Genomic DNA, 22,992 nt, shown 5'->3' on the forward strand with positions numbered 1-22,992 from the left:
TCCTGTCAGGTATATATTATTGTAGATATAGACTGTATGGGCTCCTGTCAGGTATATATTATTGTAGATATAGACTGTACGGTCTCCTCTCAGGTGTATATTATTGTAGATACAGACTGTACGGGCTCCTGTCAGATGTATATTATTGTAGTTATAGACTGTACGGGCTCCTGTCAGATGTATATTATTGTAGATATAGACTGTATCGGCTTCTGTCAGATACAGTATATATTATTATAGATACAGACTGTACGGACTCCTGTCAGGTATATATTGTAGATATAGACTGTACGGGCTCCTGTCAGGTATATATTATTGTAGATACATACTGTACAGGCTCCTGCCAGGTTTATATTACTGTAGATATAGACTGTATGGGCTCCTGTTAGGTATATATTATTGTAGATATAGACTGTACGGCCTCCTGTCAGGTATATATTATTGTAGATATAGACTGTATGGGCTCCTGTCAGGTATATATTATTGTAGATATAGACTGTACGGCCTCCTGTCAGGTATATATTATTGTAGATATAGACTTTATGGGCTCCTGTCAGGTATATATTATTGTAGATATAGACTGTATGGGCTCCTGTCAGGTATATATTACTGTTGCTATAGAATGTATGGGCTCCTGTCAGGTATATATTACTGTTGATAAAGACTGTATGGGCTCCTGTGAGGTGTATATTATTATAGATACAGACTGTACGGGCTCCTGCCAGGTTTATATTACTGGAGATATAGACTGTATGGGCTCCTGTCAGGTGTATATTATTGTGGATATAGACTGTACGGGCTCCTGTCAGGCAGAGGTGTATCTAGGCTTTCTGGCACCCGGGGCAAGAATTTGGTTCGGCGCCCTCGGCGCCCTCCCCAGGTACATATGCGACTTGCACACTTAGCCATGTACCCACGAGCTGCTCTCCCTAATGCTCTCAATGTTCAGTAAAAAACTGAAAGCAGGATGAGATGCTCGTTGTCACAGGACCATAACTATGAAAATCGCATATGAGTGAAGTGTCCATGTGATGAGTACTGGAACCTGCAGAGCTGAATCCTGACATTGCAGCTTCTGAATTCTCACAACGAATGCACTGCACACTTTTAGGATTCTCCCTTGCCGATGTACAGTCATGTCAGCACAAGTATGTGATTTGTATACTTCTGGCCACATTCCAACTAGACGTGCACGGTCTCGCTCCGTTCACTTTCATTGAGTGAGGCCACACATGTCTAGTCAGCATGTGACCGTATGTATGTAAATTACCGGCACGAGAGAATCCTGACAGTGTTCAGTGAGCACTGTGAGAATTCAGAAGTCTGCAGTCACATAGAATGTCTGCAGACTCAGCACAAACCTGGACAAACTCTTTAATGTTCCTAACAAATAAAAACATGAGAATTAGTCAGTATCACAAATATTTACATCCAGGTACCTTATAGATGACGTCGTCTCTGCAGTTGGTCTCCTTTTCTTCTTCTTGTCCAGACCCCATGATGAGTTTTCTCATCCACAGCCGTCTCTGCAGACTTCCATCTTCTCCGGTCTTCTGCAGCAAATCCCCACACGATGCCCTTAAAGATAGAAGTGTCATTATAATGTCCCTAAATACAAATATCTGCAATATACTGTCGCCTCACACTATTCCCCTCCCTCCTCATACTGTCTCCTCTAACATCCCTCCTGTTCACCATACTGTCTCCTCATATATTTACCCCCTCACTCTCTATACTGTCTGCTCACACATATCCCCGACTCCCCATTCTGTGTCCACATGCATTCACCAATTCGCACCCCTTACTGTCTGCACCCATCCCCCATACTGTTTCCTCATACATACTCTTCATTTTGTGTCCTCAAATCTCCCCACATACATTAAATACCATCCCCACTCCAAATCCCCCATCCCCAATCCCCCACACACATTAAGTACCCCCCATCCCCACTCAATAACCCCTCGTCCCTACTCCCAAATCCCCCCACACATTATGTACCCCCACTCCAAATCCCCCCACACATTATGTACCCCCCACTCCAAATCACCCCACACATTATGTACCCCCCACTCCAAATCCCCCCATCCCCAATCCCCCACACACATTAAGTACACCCATCCCCACTCAATAACCCCTCGTCCCTACTCCCAAATCCCCCCACACATTATGTACCCCCACTCCAAATCCCCCCACACAGTAACCCCCATCCCCACTCATTAACCCCTCCACACATTAACCCCCATTTCCACTCATTAATCCCCCATCTCCACTCATTAATCCCCCATCTCCACTCATTAACCCCCACACTCATTAACCCCAATCCCCACATTAACCCCCCACATTAATCCCATCTCCACTCATTAACCCCCACACATTAACCCCCATCTCCACACATTAACCCCCCACTCATTAACCCCCATCTCCACACATTAACCCCCACTCATTAACCCCCATCCCCACATTAATCCCATCTCCACTCATTAACCCCCATCTCCACTCATTAACCCCCACACATTAACCCCCCACTCATTAACCCCCATCCCCACATTAATCCCATCTCCACTCATTAACCCCCGCACATTAACCCCCACACATTAACCCCCATCTCCACTCATTAACCCCCACACATTAACCCCCATCCCCACATTAACCCCCATCTCCACTCATTAACCCCCATCTCCACTCATTAACCCCCATTCCCACATTAAGCCCCATCTCCGCTCATTAACCCCCATCTCCACTCATTAACCCCCCCCATCTCCCATCTTCGGTGGTTCTTCAGCTCCACAGAGGAGCACACTTACCACCAGCGTTCGCTCTGGGCACCGGGAGTGACGTCAGCAGCGTGATCACATGACCTGATCACGCTGCTGACGTCTCTCTGACCCGGCGGTCAGAGCTTTAATTGTACTGGCGTCTGTATAGACGCCAAGTACAATTGCTGCCTGGGAGTCGGCGTGGCCTCCTTCTCTGCGTCGGCTGTCAGCTTGACAGCCGACACAGAGAACCGCCGACTCCCAGGACTGGTAGCGGCAGAACGCAGCCGCCGGGGGGGGAGATACTGCGGACCGCTTCATTAGGCGGCCGGGCGGCCCGACTGCGCCCCCCTGCTGCCTGCGCCCGGGGCAACTGCCCCGGCTGCCCCCCCTGGATACGCCCCTGCTGTCAGGTATATATTATTGTAGATATAGACTGTATGGGCTCCTGTCAGGTAAATATTATTGTAGATACAGACTGTATGGGCTCCTGTCAGGTATATATTACTGTAGATATAGACTGTCGGAGCACCTCCAACAGTGCTTGCCGGACAGAGCTGGGCAGATTCCCTCTACACCTAATGGTTCTAAAGAGGGCACTGTCATTCCGGGCTCACCTACGTAGGAGCAATGCAAGCTCCCATCACCATAAAGCCCTGACACATGTAGGGCAAACAGAAAAACCAGGACCCTCGGAACAGCTCACTCAAACCCAACCTGACCAGAACACCAATCACAACAACCTGACGAAAGCCAGAATCAGGAAGATGGTAGACGAAGGCCAGGAGAGGTACGTATGTGAGTGGAAGATCGACATCATCAGCTCACAGAAACTGACCATGTACCAGAGTCTACAGAGAGACTACAGACTGGTCCCATATCTGGAGAAACTCCCGAACCCCAGAGACCGCAAGATCCTGAGCCGATATAGACTCAGTTCCCACAGTCTGGCCATCAAGGTCGGCCGGAACAGGCAGAGCTACAAGCCCAGGGAGGAAAGACTGTGCCAACACTGTGACCAGGAGGCCCTGGAGGATGAGACCTACTTCCTGCTACACTGCCCCAAATACTAGATATAGACTGTATGGGCTACTGTCAGGTGTATATCATTATAGATACAGACTGTACGGGCTCCTGACAGGTGTATATTATTGTAGATATAGACTGTACGGGCTCCTGTCAGGTATATATTATTGTAGATATATACTGTATGGGCTCCTGTCAGGTAATAATAATAATTTTTATTTATATAGCGCCAACATATTCCGCAGCACTTTACAATTAAACGGGGACATGTACAGACAATAAACTCAATACAAGTTAAGACAATTCAAACAGTAACATTAGGAGTGAAATCCCTGCTTGCAGGCTTACAATCTACAAGGAAATGGGGGGACACAGTAGGTGAAAAGTGCTTGTTAATTCAGGTCTGGCAATTATAATAAACAGGGATTTTCATATCAAGCTGCATGATCCGGTCATCAGCCCGTGTGTTTAAGTGCAATAGACAAGTATCAAGTGCAGTTATCGTGTGCAGGGAGGGTGTGGAGACAGATGAATAGTAGGGTGCAGATTCAGAATAATATTTGGAAGGAGGGAACAGGGAAAAGTTAGTTTGCTGAGTAGTTGATGTCGTAGGCTTGTTTGAAGAGATGGGTTTTCAAAGTGCGCTTGAATAGGTAAGGGCTAGGTATCAATCTGATCATCTGGGGAAGTGCATTCCAGAGAGCTGGAGCAGCACGAGAGAAGTCTTGGAGACGGAGGTGCGAGGTTCGGATTACGGGGGATGTTAGTCTTAGGTCATTTGTAGAACGGAGGGCACGTGTAGGGCAATAGACAGAGACGAGAGAGGAGATATAAGGCGGTGCAGAACAGTGGAGAGCTTTGTGGGTGAGAGAGATGAGTTTATACTGGACCCTGTAGCAAATAGGTAGCCAGTGTAATGACTGGCACAAGATGGAGGCATCGGTGAAGCGGCTGGACAGAAATATGACCCTGGCTGCCGCATTCAAGATGGATTGGAGAGGAGAAAGTTTGGTAAGAGGGAGACTGATCAGAAGAGAGTTGCAGTAGTCCAGACGAGAATGAATAAGAGCGACAGTAAGAGTCTTAGCAGTTTCAAAGGTGAGAAAAGGTCGGATTCTGGAGAAGTTTTTAAGATGCAGGTGACAAGAGCGACTGAGTAATCGGATATAGGGAGTAAAGGAAAGTTCAGTGTCGAATATGACCCCAAGACAGCGGGCATGCTGCTTGGGAGTTATGGTTGAACCCTCCAGGGTTATTTCGATGTTAGGTAGAGTGAGGTTAGTAGAGGGAAGAAACACAAGAAGTTCGGTTTTGGAGAGATTTAGTTTCAGATAGAGGGAGGACATGATGTTAGAGACAGCAGACAGACAATCCTTGGTATTTTGAATTAGGGTAGGGGTGATGTCAGGGGAAGAAGTGTATAATTGGGTGTCATCAGCATAAAGATGATACTGGAACCCAAATCTGCTGATTTTTTGTCCAATAGGGGCAGTGTATAGAGAGAAGAGGAGGGGGCCTAGGACTGAGCCCTGCGGGACCCCGATAGTAAGGGGACGAGAAGAGGAAGAGGAGCCGGCAAAAGATACAGTGAAGGAGCGGTCAGAGTGATAGGAGGAGAACCAGGAGAGTGCTGTGTCCTTGAGGCCTATAGAGCGGAGCATAGTGAGGAGGAGCTGATGATCCACAGTGTCAAATGCGGCAGAGAGATCCAGGAGAATCAGCAGGGAGCAATGACCTTTCAATTTAGCTGTTATTAGATCATTAGAGACTTTAGTGAGGGCAGTTTCAGTAGAGTGTAAAGAGCGGAAACCAGATTGTAAGGGGTCGAGAAGAGAGTTATCCGAGAGATAGCGGATTAGACGGGAATGGACCAAGCGTTCCAGGAGTTTAGAGATGAAGGAAAGGTTAGAGACAGGTCTGTAGTTAGCAGTGCAGTTCTGGTCCAGGCGTGGCTTTTTAAGTAAAGGGGTTATGATGGCATGTTTAAATGAGGAGGGAAATATACCTGAAGAAAGAGAGAGGTTAAATATTTTAGTCAGATGAGTGGTGACCACTGGTGAGAGAGACTGCAGGAGCTGTGAAGGAATGGGGTCACTGTTGCAGGTTGTAGGCCGAACAGAAGCGAGGAGCTTGGAAACTTCTTCTTCTGAAACAGGCTCAAAGATGTCTAGTGAGCTTGAGGTGCGGAAGGGAAGGGGATCCAGGCACTGAGGAGATTGGGCTGAGATGTCTTGATGGATGTGGTTGATTTTTTCTAGGAAATAAGTGGCCAGATCCTCACCGCTGAGGTTGGTGATGGGGGCCTGTACTTTAGGTTTCAGGAGGGAGTTTAAGGTTTCAAAAAGTCGTCTTGGGTTGTTGGATAGTGAGGTGATGAGGGTGGTGAAGTAGGATTGTTTGGCCAGATGAAGGGCAGAGTTATAGGTTTTGAGCATTAACTTATAGTGGGTGAAGTCTTCTGCTAAGAGAGATTTTCTCCACTGCCGCTCTGCACACCTTGAGCAGCGCTGAAGAAAGCGTGTTTGCGTTGTTTGCCAGGGCTGCCGTTGTCTTTGTCGGGTCTTTCTGCGTGTAGAAGGTGCTGCTTCATCTAGGGCATTCTTCAGTGTATTATTGAAGTGTGACAATGCTATGTCTAGACAGGAGAGGGAGGAGATGGGGGATAAAGATGTGTGGAGATTGTCCATAAGCTGTTGGGTATTAATGGTACGTGTATTCCGATAAATATGGTAAGTGGGGGTGTCCCGGGTGAGGAGACAATTCTTGACTGAGAAGGAAAGAAGGTTGTGGTCCGAGAGCGGGAGAGGTGAGTTAGTAAAGTTGTGCAGTGAGCCGGGACGAGAGAAAACCAGGTCCAGAGTATTCCCGTCCTCATGTGTAGGAGAATTAGTAAACTGTGAGAGGCCGAATGAAGGTACCCCTCCCATACAGGGAGCTCAGAAGAGTTCCAGTCCTCGTGCCAGAGAGGCCTGCAAATGAGCGGAGATGTGTGGCTCTGCCTTCTCCTTCCCCCACTCAGCCACATGGTTTTGCCTAAAGAGTCATGAACAACCGTGAGTGTTACTTTCTATGTTCATCCATCTTTTATTTTATATTTGTAACTGTACATAATTAATGTCTCAATTTTATAGCAATTTTTATCTGTATAACCACTGCCCTACTTTTTCGGGGAATAAATGATTTAATATTTAGTCTGTCTCCATGCTCTAAGAATCGAACTATACGCCTTTGTTAGATAATCGCTACTAATTCAAGGGGTTTGCCACGGACCCTCTTAATTTAACACTGTGAATTAAGTAAACGTGGCTGGTGGCAGCGTGGTGTGTACGGTTGTTGCGGCTAGCTGGCAGTCTAGAAGGGTCTTATATTGCTGAGTGAGGGGCCGTGGCCACAGCATTGATAATTCCCCTACTGCGGTAGCCTAATTGTCGTTCACACCAAGCAGCCCGTTCGGCGACCAATTATCCTGGGTGCAGTTCCCTGACTGACCTGAGGGTAAGGGGGGCGCTGGAGAGCTGCGAGTTCCAAAGTGGAACTGAGAAAGTGGGATATACATAAATCCCTGCAGTACTTGGAAGGTTGTTAGCAGTGGTGGGGCAGCCAAATTAAACCCCCCCTGCGGCAAATTGTTAGACCGAGCTTAGGCTACTTTCACACATCAGTTTTTGTGCATCAGGCGCGATGTGGCGAAAAGTGTAAAAACCGGATCCGGCGCCTGTTGCCACCGGATCCGGTTTTTCCCCCATAGAGTTTCATTATTGCCGCATTGCGCCGGATGCCTATGCGGCGTATCCGTTTTTTGCTGGATCCGGCAAAAACAGCCGGTCCGGCGTCTGGAAAAAACGTTACATGTAACGTTTTTTGTCTGCAGTAAAAAACCGGATGACGCCGGATCCGGCGACATGCGTTTTTTTTTATAATGGTAGTCTATGGCCGCCGGATCCGGCGGCATCCGGTTTTTGCCTGATTCCGGCGCCTGATCCGGTTTTTGCACTGCGCATGCTCCAAAAAGTATCAAATTTGGGGAAAAACACCTGCCAATCTCCACCCACCCTATAGGAAAGGTAGAGAGAGGGCATTCATCACCCTGAATTCAGAGGAGAAAGAGCTACTGGAGACACACACAGCCACTGGATTCTGCCACATATACACCAGCCAGCCAGACATCCAGCAACCAACTGGATTTTTGACAGCCATCCACTATTGGACCTCCAGCGAGCAGGAGTTTGAGTGTGAGTATAAAAATTTTCTTGCAAGCATAGGTTTTCGTTTTGTCTGTGTGACTGCCGATGCCTGCGCACCCATCCCCGTCACAGCCAGCGACTGTGTCTTGCCGCCTTTCCAGCTAAACTTGTCACCACCATGACCCCCACAACCGCCACTGGAACCCTCTGCCACAGAACCCCCATCACTGCTGTCACTGCTAGCCACCACGCTGGAGTCCCATGCTGTACCTGCTGCTGCCTGCCCAGCATGTATATGTATATATACACACACACACATGTATGTTGTTCATACATTGTACTATTGTTTTTAAAAAGTTTCAGGTGTGGTCATCAGTGTGGGGAGGGATTTTAATTATGAAGGACAGTGTGAAGTAGTTTGCGTGGGTGGGTGTGTGTATTTATGTGTAAATACTGTAGGGGGAGGTACTGTATATACTCGTGTATACGCCAAGATGTTACGCCCATTTTTGGGGCTAAAAGTCCCCCTCTTGGCTTATACACGGGTCATCTCCCTGTGGGTCAGAGGGGGAGCAGGGGTGTCACAGATCATCCTGCTGTCATATCTGTAGCCTTGCTCGCTTCTCCACTGTCTCCCTTCCTGTCTTCAGTGGTAACCATTCCTGAATCTGTGCGTTGCAAGCATAGTGATATCCACCTTTCCTGGGTCCATTGCTGCTCACTGCGGTCTCTGCTGCATCCTCTGTGTGTGCGTTGATGTGATAAGTGCGTGTCCCCCTCTGCTGGATGAACAGTCACTGACACAAGAAGTGGCAGACAGGGGCGATGGACCCACAATAGGTTTTTTTTTTTTTTTTTTTTTTGGCATCATATGGGGGCATATTCTATGGAACAGCATATGGGGCCATAGTGTATGGATTACACACTGGGCTTATGTGTTCCCAATTTTTTGGCCGGTGTGGCTTATACACGAGTATATACATAGTAATTTTGCGATGGTTTGTTGTTCAAGCTGCATTTTATAGGGTGGTGAGAGTGGAATTCAAAAAATCTTATTTTTTACTATTTTTGTTGTTTTGTTTGATTGTAAAAATAAATGTTGCACACAACACAAATCTAAACTACATCGTGCTTTTTTCATGCAGGAACTTGCCCAGGACACTACTGCAAAATCCTAATTTGCAACCCATATTGTAAGTATACAGGCCTGAAAGCTTTGAATATGGTTAGTGTTGTATGTAACAATTGTTTTCATTACAGAATTTTAGCCAGACATGTCTTCTTCTGGGAGCCCTCCCTCACATCGCCAGCGAAATGAGGTATTTTTTTTTTTTTTTTTGCCAGAACATTCTTGGTACACATAACCCTATATATGCATTCTTGTTTAATAGGAAGCTGAACCAGAGGGTCTCTCAGAAGGAGACGGATGTAGCGGAGAAATGCCTGGAGTGGGCTCCCCGCATGTAAGTATCTTTGCATTAATTGCACTAAAACATGTTCTTACACATCACTGGACCTAAAAACAAGATCAACATAACAGCATTTAATTTTCCTTTTCTTCTTTTTTTTTCATTATAGGCTTCTGAATCTGTGGCTCGTCCGAGAGTTCCTCAAAGTGCCTCCCAGAGTCGTCGGCAACCACGCCGGGGCGGTCGCCATAGAGTAAGGATTTTTTTTTACAACTTTTATAAGGTTCGAACTTAATGCTGTGATTGTTATGTTTACCTTTTTTGTCTTTAAACAGGCTTCACAGCGTGCTCACGATTCCGACAGTGAGGATGTGGCTATTGATGTGGACCTCCTAATTGATATGGTGAGAGATCGTGAGCCGCTCTGGAATATGGCGGACCGATTCCATGCAGATGCTAGTGTTACTAGATGACTCTGGGAGGAAGTGTGCCATGCTGTGGTATCTAACTGGGAGGAACTCCATTCTCGGGCACAGAAAGAACAGCGAAAGTATTCACATTTCAGTAATGTTTCCAGATGTATTGTGCTTGATCCTAATCATTTTGTGTTTTCAATTTTCAGGGGAAAGAGTTCAGTTGCGGTGGCGGTCAATGCGGGATCGCTTCAAGAAGGAGTTCAACAAAGAGATGCAGGCTCCCAGCGGATCAAGAGGACGCAGGAGCCGCTATAAGTATTCTGAGGCCCTGTCATTCCTGAGATCAACTATGGTGACAAGAAGGTAAACATTCCTACCAGAAGTGACTAAATAAAAAATGGTCAAATGTGTAATCTTTTTTTTGCAGCCAGGGCTAATGAATATCATGATATTAATGCCTATTTTTTTCTACTTTTTTCAACAGCACCTTCAGCAGCACGCGGGAGCCTGCATTGAACCCTTCTGGAGTGATCCCCCAGGAGGCCGTCATCATGGACCACAACATACCCAACCCCTCTGCACCCTCCCTGCCTTCCCTTGTGTGTGATCCCTCAGCCCCATCCACCTCTGCTGGAGCATCTGTGCAGGCTTCATTACATGAAGCTGCTGTTGACGAGGTAGGCTTTCCTTTACCTCACCCCTCTGACACAGCTGCCCTCCATAGAACACCTTTGAGTTCTGGGTGGCTGCGTCAGCGGGGTCAGGAAAGGCAGTTTGCTGCAGAGTTTTTGAATCTACATGCATCCTTTCAAAACGCTATGAAAGTCATGACCCAGCAAATGTCTGCTGGGTTCAATCTTGTTACTAGAGAGGTGCTTGATTTAGGCACGCGTGTTGAAAGGATGCATCTAGATGCAAATAAAGCGCCGCATCATTCTTTTTTCAAAGCTGTGATTGAGCGGCTGGACAACCTAACTCCTGAACAGCAGCTGCATGTAATGCAAGCCTGCCAGGTGGCCTTAGCACAGGTGACATCAGCAGCCCCTCCAACCGGCCCAGTAGTTGCTCCAGGCCCGGTCCTTCCTACCCCTCCTGTACCATACCATTTTCCCCAGTACCAACCTCCTGCCCCTTTCCAGTCTGCTTCCCCGTACCAGTTCCCAACTGCATCCGTGCCTCCACTCCCTTCCCAACCTACACTCCCTTCCCAACCTACACTCCCTTCCCAATACATCCAGTCTCCTTCCACATCCCAAATTCAAGCGTCCTTCACCCACAGTTTAGTTTCCCCCGTCTATTGTTTTCTCCACCCCTTCATCAGCTTTATCCACCCCTTCACCTTCTTTCTCCATTCCTATACCTTGTTCTTTGCTATCTGACCCCTCACAAACTACATTCTCCCACAACACTCCTGTTGAAGTGGTCCAAACTGAGAGCCCCTCCAATACTATTTCCGCTACACATTACACCAATCTTTAATGTGTTTTGTTGTTACCAATAAAAAAGTTTTATTACAAAAATATAAAAGAAAAAATTTCAGCTAAAGCTGATAAAAAATAAAAAATTTTTTTCAGTCAATCAAATGTTTTTGTTTCTTTTACTGTTAATATAACATGTCGATGTATAAAACTCAATGAGTGTGTGTGTGTGAGTATGTGAGAGTGTGAGTGATTGTGTGAGAGTAGGTGTGTGTGAGTATGTGAATGTATGGGAGTGTGTGTACAAGAACATGTATGAGTAACGTACGTGTGTGGCGGTGGGGGGAGGCCTGCTGGTGGGCAGTACTGTGGAAGGTCCTTGGATACCGCTTTATAGCCCCTATATTATTTTCTACACTTCACACTACATGATTTAGTAGAAAGTTTTTTACTAAATGATAATTTTTGTTCAATTTTAAAAGAGCTTTGTCAGGAAATTAAAAAATGGGAATATTTTGGTACAAAAAATAGGTAGTAAAACAATATAGAATAGTGATACAAAGGTACTAATACTTTACGAAAATTGAAGCTAACAAGGTACAGTAACTTAAACCACAGAAATGGTTTGGTACAACAAGGTAAAAAATTGGTTTTAACATCTCAAACCATGTCATCCTGCCATTCAACTCTACCTTCAGGTGACATAAAGTACTCGGCAAATGTGTCCCTCATTCTGGACACTGCTAGAGTACTTCGCACATTAACACTGCGATAATCATGCAATGTGGTTTCAACATCATTGTCTTCGATGGCAATCTGTTCCTTAGTAATAACCAAATTGTGTAGCACAACACATGCTTTTACCACCTCATCCACATTTTCTGTTTTCAAGTTAATTGCGGTCAACAGTACTCTCCATTTAGCGGTAAGAATTCCAAACGAACACTCCACCATCCGCCGTGCTCGTGTCAGGCGATAGTTGAACACTCTTTTTGTTGGTGTCAAGTCTCTGCTTGCGTACGGCTTGAGCAGGTGTTCTGACAGTTGAAACGCTTCATCACCTACGCAGACAAATGGCAGTGGTGGCCCAGAAGTTTGAGGAAGCGGTCTTGGAGGTGGGAATTGGAATGTGTTTCCGTACAAATTACGTCCCATTGCTGAAATTTTAAAAAATTGTGAGTCATTGGAGCGTCCATAGGCCCCAATATCCACCGCAATGAATTTGTACTTGGCGTCTGCAATCGCCATCAGGACTATTGAGAAATATTTTTTATAATTAAAAAACTCAGATCCCGATCCTGCTGGTTTAGTGATCCTGATGTGCTTGCCATCAACTGCACCCAAGCAATTCGGAAACTGACAGATGCTGTAAAATTGGTCAGCTATTTCGAGCCACCTCTCTGTTGTGGGCTGTGGGATAAACTCTTCATGTAGACTGTCCCACAATGCGCGGCATGTGTACTTGATGATACCTGATAATGTTGAAATCCCAATCCTATACTGGTACTGTAGCGACGAAAGAGATTCGCCTGTTGCAAGGAATCTGTGGGAAAAGTCAAAAACAATAATTAATGCAAAATAACAGCAACAACAGGAGGAGACACATTTTCCAGTATACTGAAGTCTGCTTTGAAGGATAAAGAATAACAATTGCTTACCGGAGAGTGACCATCAAACGCTCCGGTGGTGAGATGGAGAAGCGGCAGTAGATGTCACGTCTCCGGATCAGTTCTCCAACCCTGTCCAGCAAAAAATCAAAAGTTTCCATTTTCATCCTCGTATAATGAAAAAACTTCTCTGGATTTCCTCGCAACGACAGATATAACGTTGCAAACACTCCCAGTGTCAGCCTCTGTGCAGTTATAGGGTGAATCCAGAAACGACGTAGGCGCAGACGCATGATACGCTGCCTTTGTCGCTCCTTCGCCATGACAATTGCTGCCAAAGAATTGGCCTCAAAAGTGAAATCAATGTAAGCCTGAGCGAAGTTCCCAATAATGGCTTCCATCTTGCTCCAAAACAACAACCTCTCAAAGGGTGTATACCAAGGTATATATAGGATTTTCTGTAAATGCCAGTAGCCAATGGTGGCTTTTGGGCGTTTTTTAAAAACCGGATCTGGCAAAAAAACGGACAAAACGGATGGAAAAACTGATGCACCGGTTCCGGTTTTTTGCCGGATCCGGCATAATCCGTTGTCCGGATCCGGCAAAAAAAACGGAACCGGTGCATCAGTTTTTTCACATGTTATGCCGGATCCGGCAATGCGGCACGGCGCCGCATCGCGCCTGATGCACAAAAACTGATGTGTGAAAGTAGCCTTAGCTTGCTGGATATTTTTGGTCACATGGTGCCAGTGGTGGGATAACTAAGATAAGCCCCCACTGCGCCTGTGATAGCCGTGTGCCGGCAGTGTGTCGCGTCCCTCCGTCCGCTGATACACCCGTGTCAGTGGTGGGATTGTGACATAGTGGTGACACAGGGTCCGCTGTCCGTCGCGTTTTGGTGGCAGCGGGACCCCCGTTAGTCGCCGTATTGGGCGAACAGCGGTCAGGTAAATATTATTGTAGATACAGACTGTACGGGCTCCTGTCAGCTATATATTACTGTTGATATAGACTGTATGGGCTCCTGTCAGGTATATATTATTGTAGATACAGACTGCACGGGCTCCTGTCAGGTATATATTACTGTTGATTTAGACTGTATGGGCTCCTGTCAGATATATATTACTGTTGATATAGACTGTATGGGCTCCTGTCAGGTATATATTATTATAGATACAGACTGTACGGGCTCCTGTCAGGTGTATATTATTGTAGATATAGACTGTACAGGCTCCTGTCAGGTATGTATTATTGTAGATATAGATTGTTCTGGCTCTTGTCAGGTATATATTATTGTAGATATAGACTGTACGAGCTCCTGTCAGGTATATATTACTGTAGATATAGACTGTATGGGCTCCCGTCAGGTATATATTATTGTAGATATAGACTGTATGGGCTGATGTCAGGTATATATTATTTTAGATATAGACTATACGGGCTCCTGTCAGGTATATATTATTGCAGATACAGACTGTACGAGCTCCTGTCAGGTATATATTACTGTAGATATAGACTGTACGAGCTCCTGTCAGGTATATATTATTGCAGATACAGACTGTACGAGCTCCTGTCAGGTGTATGTTATTGTAGATATAGACTGTATGGGCTCCCGTCAGGTATATATTATTGTAGATATAGACTGTATGGGCTGCTGTCAGGTATATATTATTTTAGATATAGACTATACGGGCTCCTGTCAGGTATATATTATTGCAGATACAGACTGTATGGGCTCCTGTCAGGTACTATTATTGTAGATATAGACTGTACGGACTCCTGTCAGGTATATACAGTATTATTGTAGATATAGACTGTTTTGGCTCCTGTCAGGTGTATATTATTGTAGATATAGACTGTATGAGCTTCTGTCATTTATATATTACTGTAGATATAGACTGTATGGGCTCCTGTCAGGTATATATTATTGTAGATACAGACTGTATGGGCTCCTGTCAGGTGTGTATATTGTAGATATAGACTGTATGGGCTCCTGTCAGGTGTATATTATGGTAGATATAGACTGTACGAGCTCTTGTCAGGTATATATTATTGTAGATATAGACTGTATGGGATCCTGTCAGATATATATTACTGTAGATATAGACTTACGGTCTCCTCTCAGGTGTATATTATTGTAGATATAGACTGTATGGGCTCCTGTCAGGTATATATTATTGTAGATATAGACTGTATGGGCTCCTGTCAGGTATATATTATTGTAGATATAGACTGTATGGGATCCTGTCAGATATATATTACTGTAGATATAGACTTACGGTCTCCTCTCAGGTATATATTACTGTAGATATAGACTGTATGGGCTCCTGTCAGATGTATATTATTGTAGATATAGACTGTATGGGCCCCTGTCAGATATATATTACTGTAGATATAGACTGTACGGGCTCCTGTCAGGTGTATATTACTGTAGATATAGACTGCATGGGCTCCTGTCAGGTATATATTACTGTAGATATAGACTAAATGAGCTCCTGTCAGGTGTATATTACTGTAGATACAGACTGTATGGGCTCCTGTCAGGTATATATTATTGTAGATATAGACTGTATGGGCTCCTGTCAGGTATATATTATTGTAGATATAGACTGTATAGGCTCCTGTCAGGTGTATATTATTGTAGATACAGACTGTATGGGCTCCTGTCTGGTATATATTATTGTAGATATAGACTGTATGGGCTCCTGTCAGGTATACATTATTGTAGATACTGACTGCATGGGCTCCTGTCAGGTGTATATTATTGTAGATACAGACTGTATGGGCTCCTGTCAGGTATATATTATTGTAGATATAGACTGTATCGGCTCCTGTCAGGTATATATTATTGTAGATATAGACTGTATAGGCTCCTGTCAGGTGTATATTATTGTAGATACAGACTGTATGGGCTCCTGTCTGGTATATATTATTGTAGATATAGACTGTATGGGCTCCTGTCAGGTATACATTATTGTAGATACTGACTGCATGGGCTCCTGTCAGGTGTATATTATTGTAGATACAGACTGTATGGGCTCCTGTCAGGTATATATTATTGTAGATATAGACTGTACAGGCTCCTGTCAGGTGTATATTATTGTAGATACAGACTGTATGGACTCCTGTCAGGTGTATATTATTGTAGATATAGACTGTATAGGCTCCTGTCAGGTTTATATTATTGTAGATATAGACTGTACGGGCTCCTGTCAGGTATATATTATTGTATATACAGACTGTACGGGCTCCTGTCAGGTGTATATTATTGTAGATACAGACTGTATGGGCTCCTGTCAGGTATATATTATTGTAGATACAGACTGTATGGGCTCCTGTCAGGTATATATTATTGTAGATACAGACTGTATGGGCTCCTGTCAGGTGCATATTATTGTAGATACAGACTGTATGGGCTCCTGTCAGGTATATATTATTGTAGGTATAGACTGTACAGGCTTCTGTCAGGTATATATTATTGTAGCTATAGACTGTATGGGCTCCTGTCAGGTTTATATTATTGTAGCTATGGACAGTATCGGCTCCTGTCAGGTGTATATTATTGTAGATATAGACTGTGTGGGCTCCTGTCAGGTATATATAATTGTCTATACAGTCTACATCTATAGACTGTATGGGCTCCTGTTAGGTATATATTAATGTAGATATAGACTGTATGTGTGGCGCCCCTGGGGGTTCAGTTGCCACAGAGGTACCGCACCTCCTCCTGAGGTGTGGTACCCCACCATCCAGGTGAGTTGGAGGCTCCTAACCACGCTCCAACACTCGCATCCCACACAACACGGTAGTTCAGCAAAGCCACATTCGGCTCCCTGCTTGGAGTGTAGCAGAGCACCTTTGGTGGCTCCCTGCTTGGAACACGAAACGTGCTGGGAGGCGGGTGGAGTTTAGAATACATAAAAGAGTGGGAAGGTTTAGAATTTCAGTCAGTCAGTCAGTTCGAAGTAAGTGAGTGGGGAGAGAAGATCCCTGGGAGAGGGATGGAGGAAGGAGGTGCTGCAGCAGATCTCAGTGACCTGGGTCTGCTGGCACAGGAAAGAAAAGAAAGAGAAGGACATTGAACAGAAACCTGATCTTCAATAAGAAGGAAAGACTGGTATGGAACGTAGGAGTAAAAGGGAACAGAGGACGTCGGTTACAGGAAGAACCCTGCCTAGAAGTTCTAAGCGCAAGGCCGGGGCCCGGTCCCCGAGGTTGTATGGACACTAATGGTTCTGCAGCAGACACCGGTGGAGTAGTGGGCTGTAAATGCACTACTCCCATCTAAGAATTGGGGGCACAACAGCAACATTGATAGTGAGCCGGGATTCAAGAGAAGGAGTCCCCGAAGCAGGCTACAGCTGTCTGCCGTACAAGTATAGTTCTTGGGAACATCTGTCAGGAGGAACTCCAGTGTAACTCAGTACTAGGAGATCTTCACACTTAAAGGCGCTGTAGAGGAGACGTTCAGAAAGGTGTGGCGCCCCTGAGGCTTCAGTCGCTACAGAGGTACTGCACCTTCTCCTAAGGTGTAGTGCCCCACCATCCAGGTAAGGTGGGAACTCCTGACCACAATCCACACCTACATTCCACACACAGGATAGTTCAGTGGGGCCACCTAACAGCTTCAGGCTGGGGGTTAGCAGAGCACCCCTCGTGGAACCCTGCTTCGTAACACGAGATGTGCTGGGAGGCGGGTGGAGTGAGATGATACAAAAGAGTGGAAGAGTGAGAGTTAGTGGTTAGTTGGAGAGAGAGAGAGAAGAGAGAAGATGGATGTCTGAGGGACGTGCTGCAGCAGGTTCCAGTGATCTGGGCTGCTGGCACAAGAAAGACAGAGAAAGAGACTGATAAGATTGATAACCTAACCTTCCATAAGAGAGATAGAACAGATCAGAACGAAGGAGAATAGAAGGACGGTGGGAAGCTGGTTGAAGAAAGATAGAGAACCCTTCCAGTCCAGAGAGCGCAAAGGCTGGGGCCCGGTCCCCGAGGTTGATTGGATCTTTATGTCCGGCAACAGACACCGGAGGAGTAGTGAGCCACTAACGCCTTGATCCCATCATAGACTTGGGACACAACAGCAACTGAATAGAGAGCCGGGATGCAGAGTGGAGTCCCCGAAGCAGGCTACAGCTGTCTGTCATACAAGTAAAGACTAGGAACACCTAGAGAGAGGCATTCCAGGGTAACTAAGTACTGGAGTGCTTCGCACCTAAAGGCGCATTGGAGGAGTCGTTCTGTAAGGTACATGTTGGCGGAGTGTGGAAGGGAGAATCCTATACTGCCTGGAGGTTGGCTGGAGCCCTGACCTGGAGAACACAGTACGGAGGCAGGCAGTTGTGTGAACTGCAAACAGTGAGTAAAGCTTTGGAACCGCATACTCTCGTGTCCTCCAGTTATTCCCGCACCACTACACATGGGTACCAGCATCCATACCATTCTGCGTCTCTCCTCATCCATTGCACCTACACTGCCCTGGGACTACAGCTCCACCTGTGGGGAGCTATACCATCTCTGCTGCACCACACCATCAGTCCCAGCGGATCTGTATGCAGCGTTGGCTTACCATCTCCCTTGCCAAACACCACGGGTGTCGTCACGAACTATTCATATAAACTTTAACACCATTAACATCACCACCATTGATATTGGGCGCCCAGGGCCATGGACCGGGTCACAGCTGCCGTGAAGCTTTCCCTCCCTGACACCGGCCCGGTACCGAGTACCCCGCTGCCCTGGGCGAGCGAGGGCGACCCAAAGGCACATGTTGGCGGAGTGTTGGAAGGGAGCATCCTATGTTGCCTGGAGGTCGACTGAGTCCCTGACCCGGAGGACACAGCACGGAGGCAGGCACCTGTGTGTACTACAGACTGTGAGTAAAGCTTTGGAACTATAAGCCCTGGTGTCCTCCATTCATTCCTGCGCCAACACACCTGTACCGTTGCATGTGGGAACCAGCTTCTACACTGCCTGCGCCTTTCAGCTACCCCTCCATCTACACTGCCCTGGTACTACAGCTCCACCTGTGGGGAGCTTCACCATCTTGGCTGCAACACACCACCAGTCCCAAAGGATCTGCATGCAGCGTCGGCTTAACATCTCCCTTGCCGAACACCACAGGTGGCGTCACAAACTATTCATCAATTCTATTTCATTGTTCTTTCACCCCCTTTTGCCATGGAGCCCCAGGGCCACGGACCGGGTCATAGCTTCCGTGACAACTCCCATTGAGATCAACGGGCCCGGTGCCGAGTACCCCGATAGCCCTGGCCGGGCGCTCCATATGGGCTCCTGTCAGGTGTATATTATTGTAGATATAGACTGTACGGGCTCCTGTCAGGTGTATATTATTGTAGATATAGACTGCATGGGCTCCTGTCAGGTATATATTATTGTAGATATAGACTGTACAGGCTCCTGTCAGGTATATATTGTAGGTATAGACTGTACGGGCTCCTGTCAGGTATATATTATTGTAGATATAGACTGTATGGGCTCCTGTCAGGTATATATTATTTTAGATATAGACTATACGGGCCCCTGTCAGGTATATATTATTGCAGATAGAGACTGTATGGGCTCCTGTCAGGTATATATTATTGTAGATATAGACTGTATGGGCTTCTGTCAGGTATATATTACCAGAAATGAATGACTAGCCTTGGAAGAGCTTAAGACATGGGATGATGTCATATTCAAGGAAGCTGACAAAGGAGGTAATCTCGTGATTTGGCCGACTAAAATGTATGAAAATCAGGCCAATATTCTCCTTAGCAATACAAATTGTTATCGCAAATTGACATTTAATCCCATGTCTTCCTTTCAGGCTAAACTAGTCAGTATTTTGGACAGTGCCTTTTTGCAGGGTTTAATCTCAAAGAAACTGTTGGACAACATCAGAAATCTACAGCCCAGATTGGCAACTTTCTATTTAATCCCAAAACTCCACAAAAATCCTCTGGATCCACCTGGACGCCCCATCGTGGCAGGTAATTCATGTCTTTGTGAAATTATTTCAGATATTGTGGATTTTTTTCTTAAACCTTTGGTTGCTGATTTACCGTCATTTGTGAGAGACACCACATCCGCCTTGCAGCGAATTGATCAAATTCAGTTGGAACCTAATATGATGCTTGTTACGGCGGATGTGGAGTCTCTATACACATCTATAAAGCATAAAGACGGCTTGGCAGCCACTAAATGGTTTTTAGGCTCTAGTAACATTGATCCCCCCATTGCTTACCTTGTTTTAGTATTATTGGAATTTTTATTGAATCACAATGTTTTTACATTTAATGGGGAAATTTTTTTACAGAAGCAAGGTACAGCGATGGGGGCTTCCTGTGCCCCGGCTTACGCTAATCTTTTTTTAGGGGCATGGGAACGGAGTATTTTTCACGATGACCTCATCCAGGATATGGACTTAGTCCATAACTGGATGAGGTATAATGATGATATTTTGTTTATTTGGGAGGGTACTAGTGATGGTCTGAGTGCCCTTTTTGATAGACTTAATCAAAATGATGTCAATATAAAACTTACCTATAAATCAGGTAGAAGTTTGGAATTTTTGGATATTTTCATTACAGCTTCTCTGGATGGTAACCTAGAGACAGATATCTATCGTAAACCCACAGCTACCAATTCATTACTATTGGCACAATCGTCAAATTCTATGATTCAAGGAATACCCATAGGACAATTCTTACGAGCCAAAAGAATATGTTCTGACTCTAAAGCTTTTGAAAAACAATCCGAAGACCTGACTAGAAGATTTTTTGAAAGAGGATACAGTGGGAGATCCATCAAACGTGGATTTTTTAGAGCTTTAAAAACTGACAGAAATCAAATTTTGTATGGGCAATCAAAAAATAAGAAGGAAGATGGAGATTTTGACAAGGTACGGTTTATTTCTATCTACAACCGACAATGGCAGAGTCTTACTGGGATATTAAGAAAGCATTGGCATGTTCTTGGGGTTGATCCCATTCTGAAGGAAATTTTACCATCAGCCCCTTCGTTTGTGGCTAGACGGGCTACAAATTTGAAAGATTCCTTAGTTCATAGTCATTATGTTTCAGAAGAGAGTAAAAAGAGAGTGAATAAAAACACCAGAAAATTGGGATTTTTTCCATGCGGTATTTGTAAGGGTTGCTTGAATCTCGTAAAAACTTGCACTTTTGCTAATCAAGATGGTTCCAGAATATTTAAAATAAGGAAACATAATAACTGTTCCTCACAAGGCGTAATCTATCATGCGCAATGTCCATGTGGTAAGATCTATATAGGTCTTACCACACGTGAACTTAAAGTTAGAACAAGGGAACACGTGAGGTACATCGAGAAGGCCAAAACTAGTAAAGATGATACCGTGCTTAAAACCCTACCAAGACATTTTAAACAACATCATGATTGCAATGCCAAAGGTTTGAAGATAAAGGGGATTGACTTGATTTCTTTGGGCATTAGGGGCAGGGATCAAAGTAGAGCCCTTGCCCAAAAAGAAAGTCAATGGGTACTATGAGCCCGCAAGGCCTAAACGAGAGTTTGGGCTTTGCCTCTTTTTTGTAGTTTAACATTGATCTGAGTAGCATCCTTTTTTAGGGGTGGGTGGGTATATATATATATATATATATACAGTGGGGCAAAAAAGTATTTAGTCAGTCAGCAATAGTGCAAGTTCCACCACTTAAAAAGATGAGAGGCGTCTGTAATTTACATCATAGGTAGACCTCAACTATGGGAGACAAACTGAGAAAAAAAAATCCAGAAAATCACATTGTCTGTTTTTTTTTCCTTTTATTTGCATATTATGGTGGAAAATAAGTATTTGGTCAGAAACAAAATTTCATCTCAATACTTTGTGATATATCCTTTGTTGGCAATGACAGAGGTCAAACGTTTTCTGTAAGTCTTCACAAGGTTGCCACACACTGTTGTTGGTATGTTGGCCCATTCCTCCATGCAGATCTCCTCTAGAGCAGTGATGTTTTTGGCTTTTCGCTTGGCAACACGGACTTTCAACTCCCTCCAAAGGTTGTCTATAGGGTTGAGATCTGGAGACTGGCTAGGCCACTCCAGGACCTTGAAATGCTTCTTACGAAGCCACTCCTTCGTTGCCCTGGCGGTGTGCTTTGGATCATTGTCATGTTGAAAGACCCAGCCACGTTTCATCATCAATGCCCTTGCTGATGGAAGGAGGTTTGCACTCAAAATCTCACGATACATGGCCCCATTCATTCTTTCATGTACGCGGATCAGTCGTCCTGGCCCCTTTGCAGAGAAACAGCCCCAAAGCATGATGTTTCCACCACCATGCTTTACAGTAGGTATGGTGTTTGATGGATGCAACTCAGTATTCTTTTTCCTCCAAACACGACAAGTTGTGTTTCTACCAAACAGTTCCAGTTTGGTTTCATCAGACCATAGGACATTCTCCCAAAACTCCTCTGGATCATCCAAATGCTCTCTAGCAAACTTCAGACGGGCCCGGACATGTACAGGCTTAAGCAGTGGGACACGTCTGGCACTGCAGGATCTGAGTCCATGGTGGCGTAGTGTGTTACTTATGGTAGGCCTTGTTACATTGGTCCCAGCTCTCTGCAGTTCATTCACTAGGTCCCCCCCGCGTGGTTCTGGGATTTTTGCTCACCGTTCTTGTGATCATTCTGACCCCACGGGGTGGGATTTTGCGTGGAGCACCAGATCGAGGGAGATTAACAGTGGTCTTGTATGTCTTCCATTTTCTAATTATTGCTCCCACAGTTGATTTCTTCACTCCAAGCTGGTTGGCTATTGCAGATTCAGTCTTCCCAGACTGGTGCAGGGCTACAATTTTGTTTCTGGTGTCCTTTGACAGCTCTTTGGTCTTCACCATAGTGGAGTTTGGAGTCAGACTGTTTGAGGGTGTGCACAGGTGTCTTTTTATACTGATAACAAGTTTAAACAGGTGCCATTACTACAGGTAATGAGAGGAGGAAAGAGGAGACTCTTAAAGAAGAAGTTACAGGTCTGTGAGAGCCAGAAATCTTGATTGCTTGTTTCTGACCAAATACTTATTTTCCACCATAATATGCAAATAAAAGGAAAAAAAAACAGACAATGTGATTTTCTGGATTTTTTTTTCTCAGTTTGTCTCCCATAGTTGAGGTCTACCTATGATGTAAATTACAG

At 45.2% G+C, this 22,992-nt stretch overlaps 1 protein-coding gene across 1 annotated transcript; it reads left to right on the forward strand.

Moving 5' to 3' along the window:
• The first annotated feature begins 9,960 nt into the window (after positions 1 to 9,960).
• LOC141067782 (uncharacterized) lies at positions 9,961 to 11,322 on the forward strand. The gene is made up of 2 exons (XM_073558241.1): positions 9,961 to 10,154; positions 10,276 to 11,322. The coding sequence occupies exons 1-2, from the start codon at positions 10,027 to 10,029 to the stop codon at positions 11,168 to 11,170; spliced, it is 1,023 nt and encodes a 340-aa protein (XP_073414342.1). The 5' UTR covers positions 9,961 to 10,026; the 3' UTR covers positions 11,171 to 11,322.
• The last annotated feature ends 11,670 nt before the right edge of the window (positions 11,323 to 22,992 follow it).

This window comes from Dendrobates tinctorius, unplaced genomic scaffold, assembly GCF_039654945.1.
Source record: "Dendrobates tinctorius isolate UK_male_01 unplaced genomic scaffold, ASM3965494v1 ptg000254l, whole genome shotgun sequence".
Taxonomy (NCBI): domain Eukaryota; kingdom Metazoa; phylum Chordata; class Amphibia; order Anura; family Dendrobatidae; genus Dendrobates; species Dendrobates tinctorius.

Coding starts and splice junctions, on each gene's coding strand:
- LOC141067782 (XM_073558241.1), top strand. CDS start 10,027: ATGCGGGATCGCTTCAAGAAGGAGTTCAACAAAGAGATGCAGGCTCCC. Junction 10,155..10,275: donor TCAACTATGGTGACAAGAAG/GTAAACATTCCT, acceptor TTTTTTCAACAG/CACCTTCAGCAGCACGCGGG.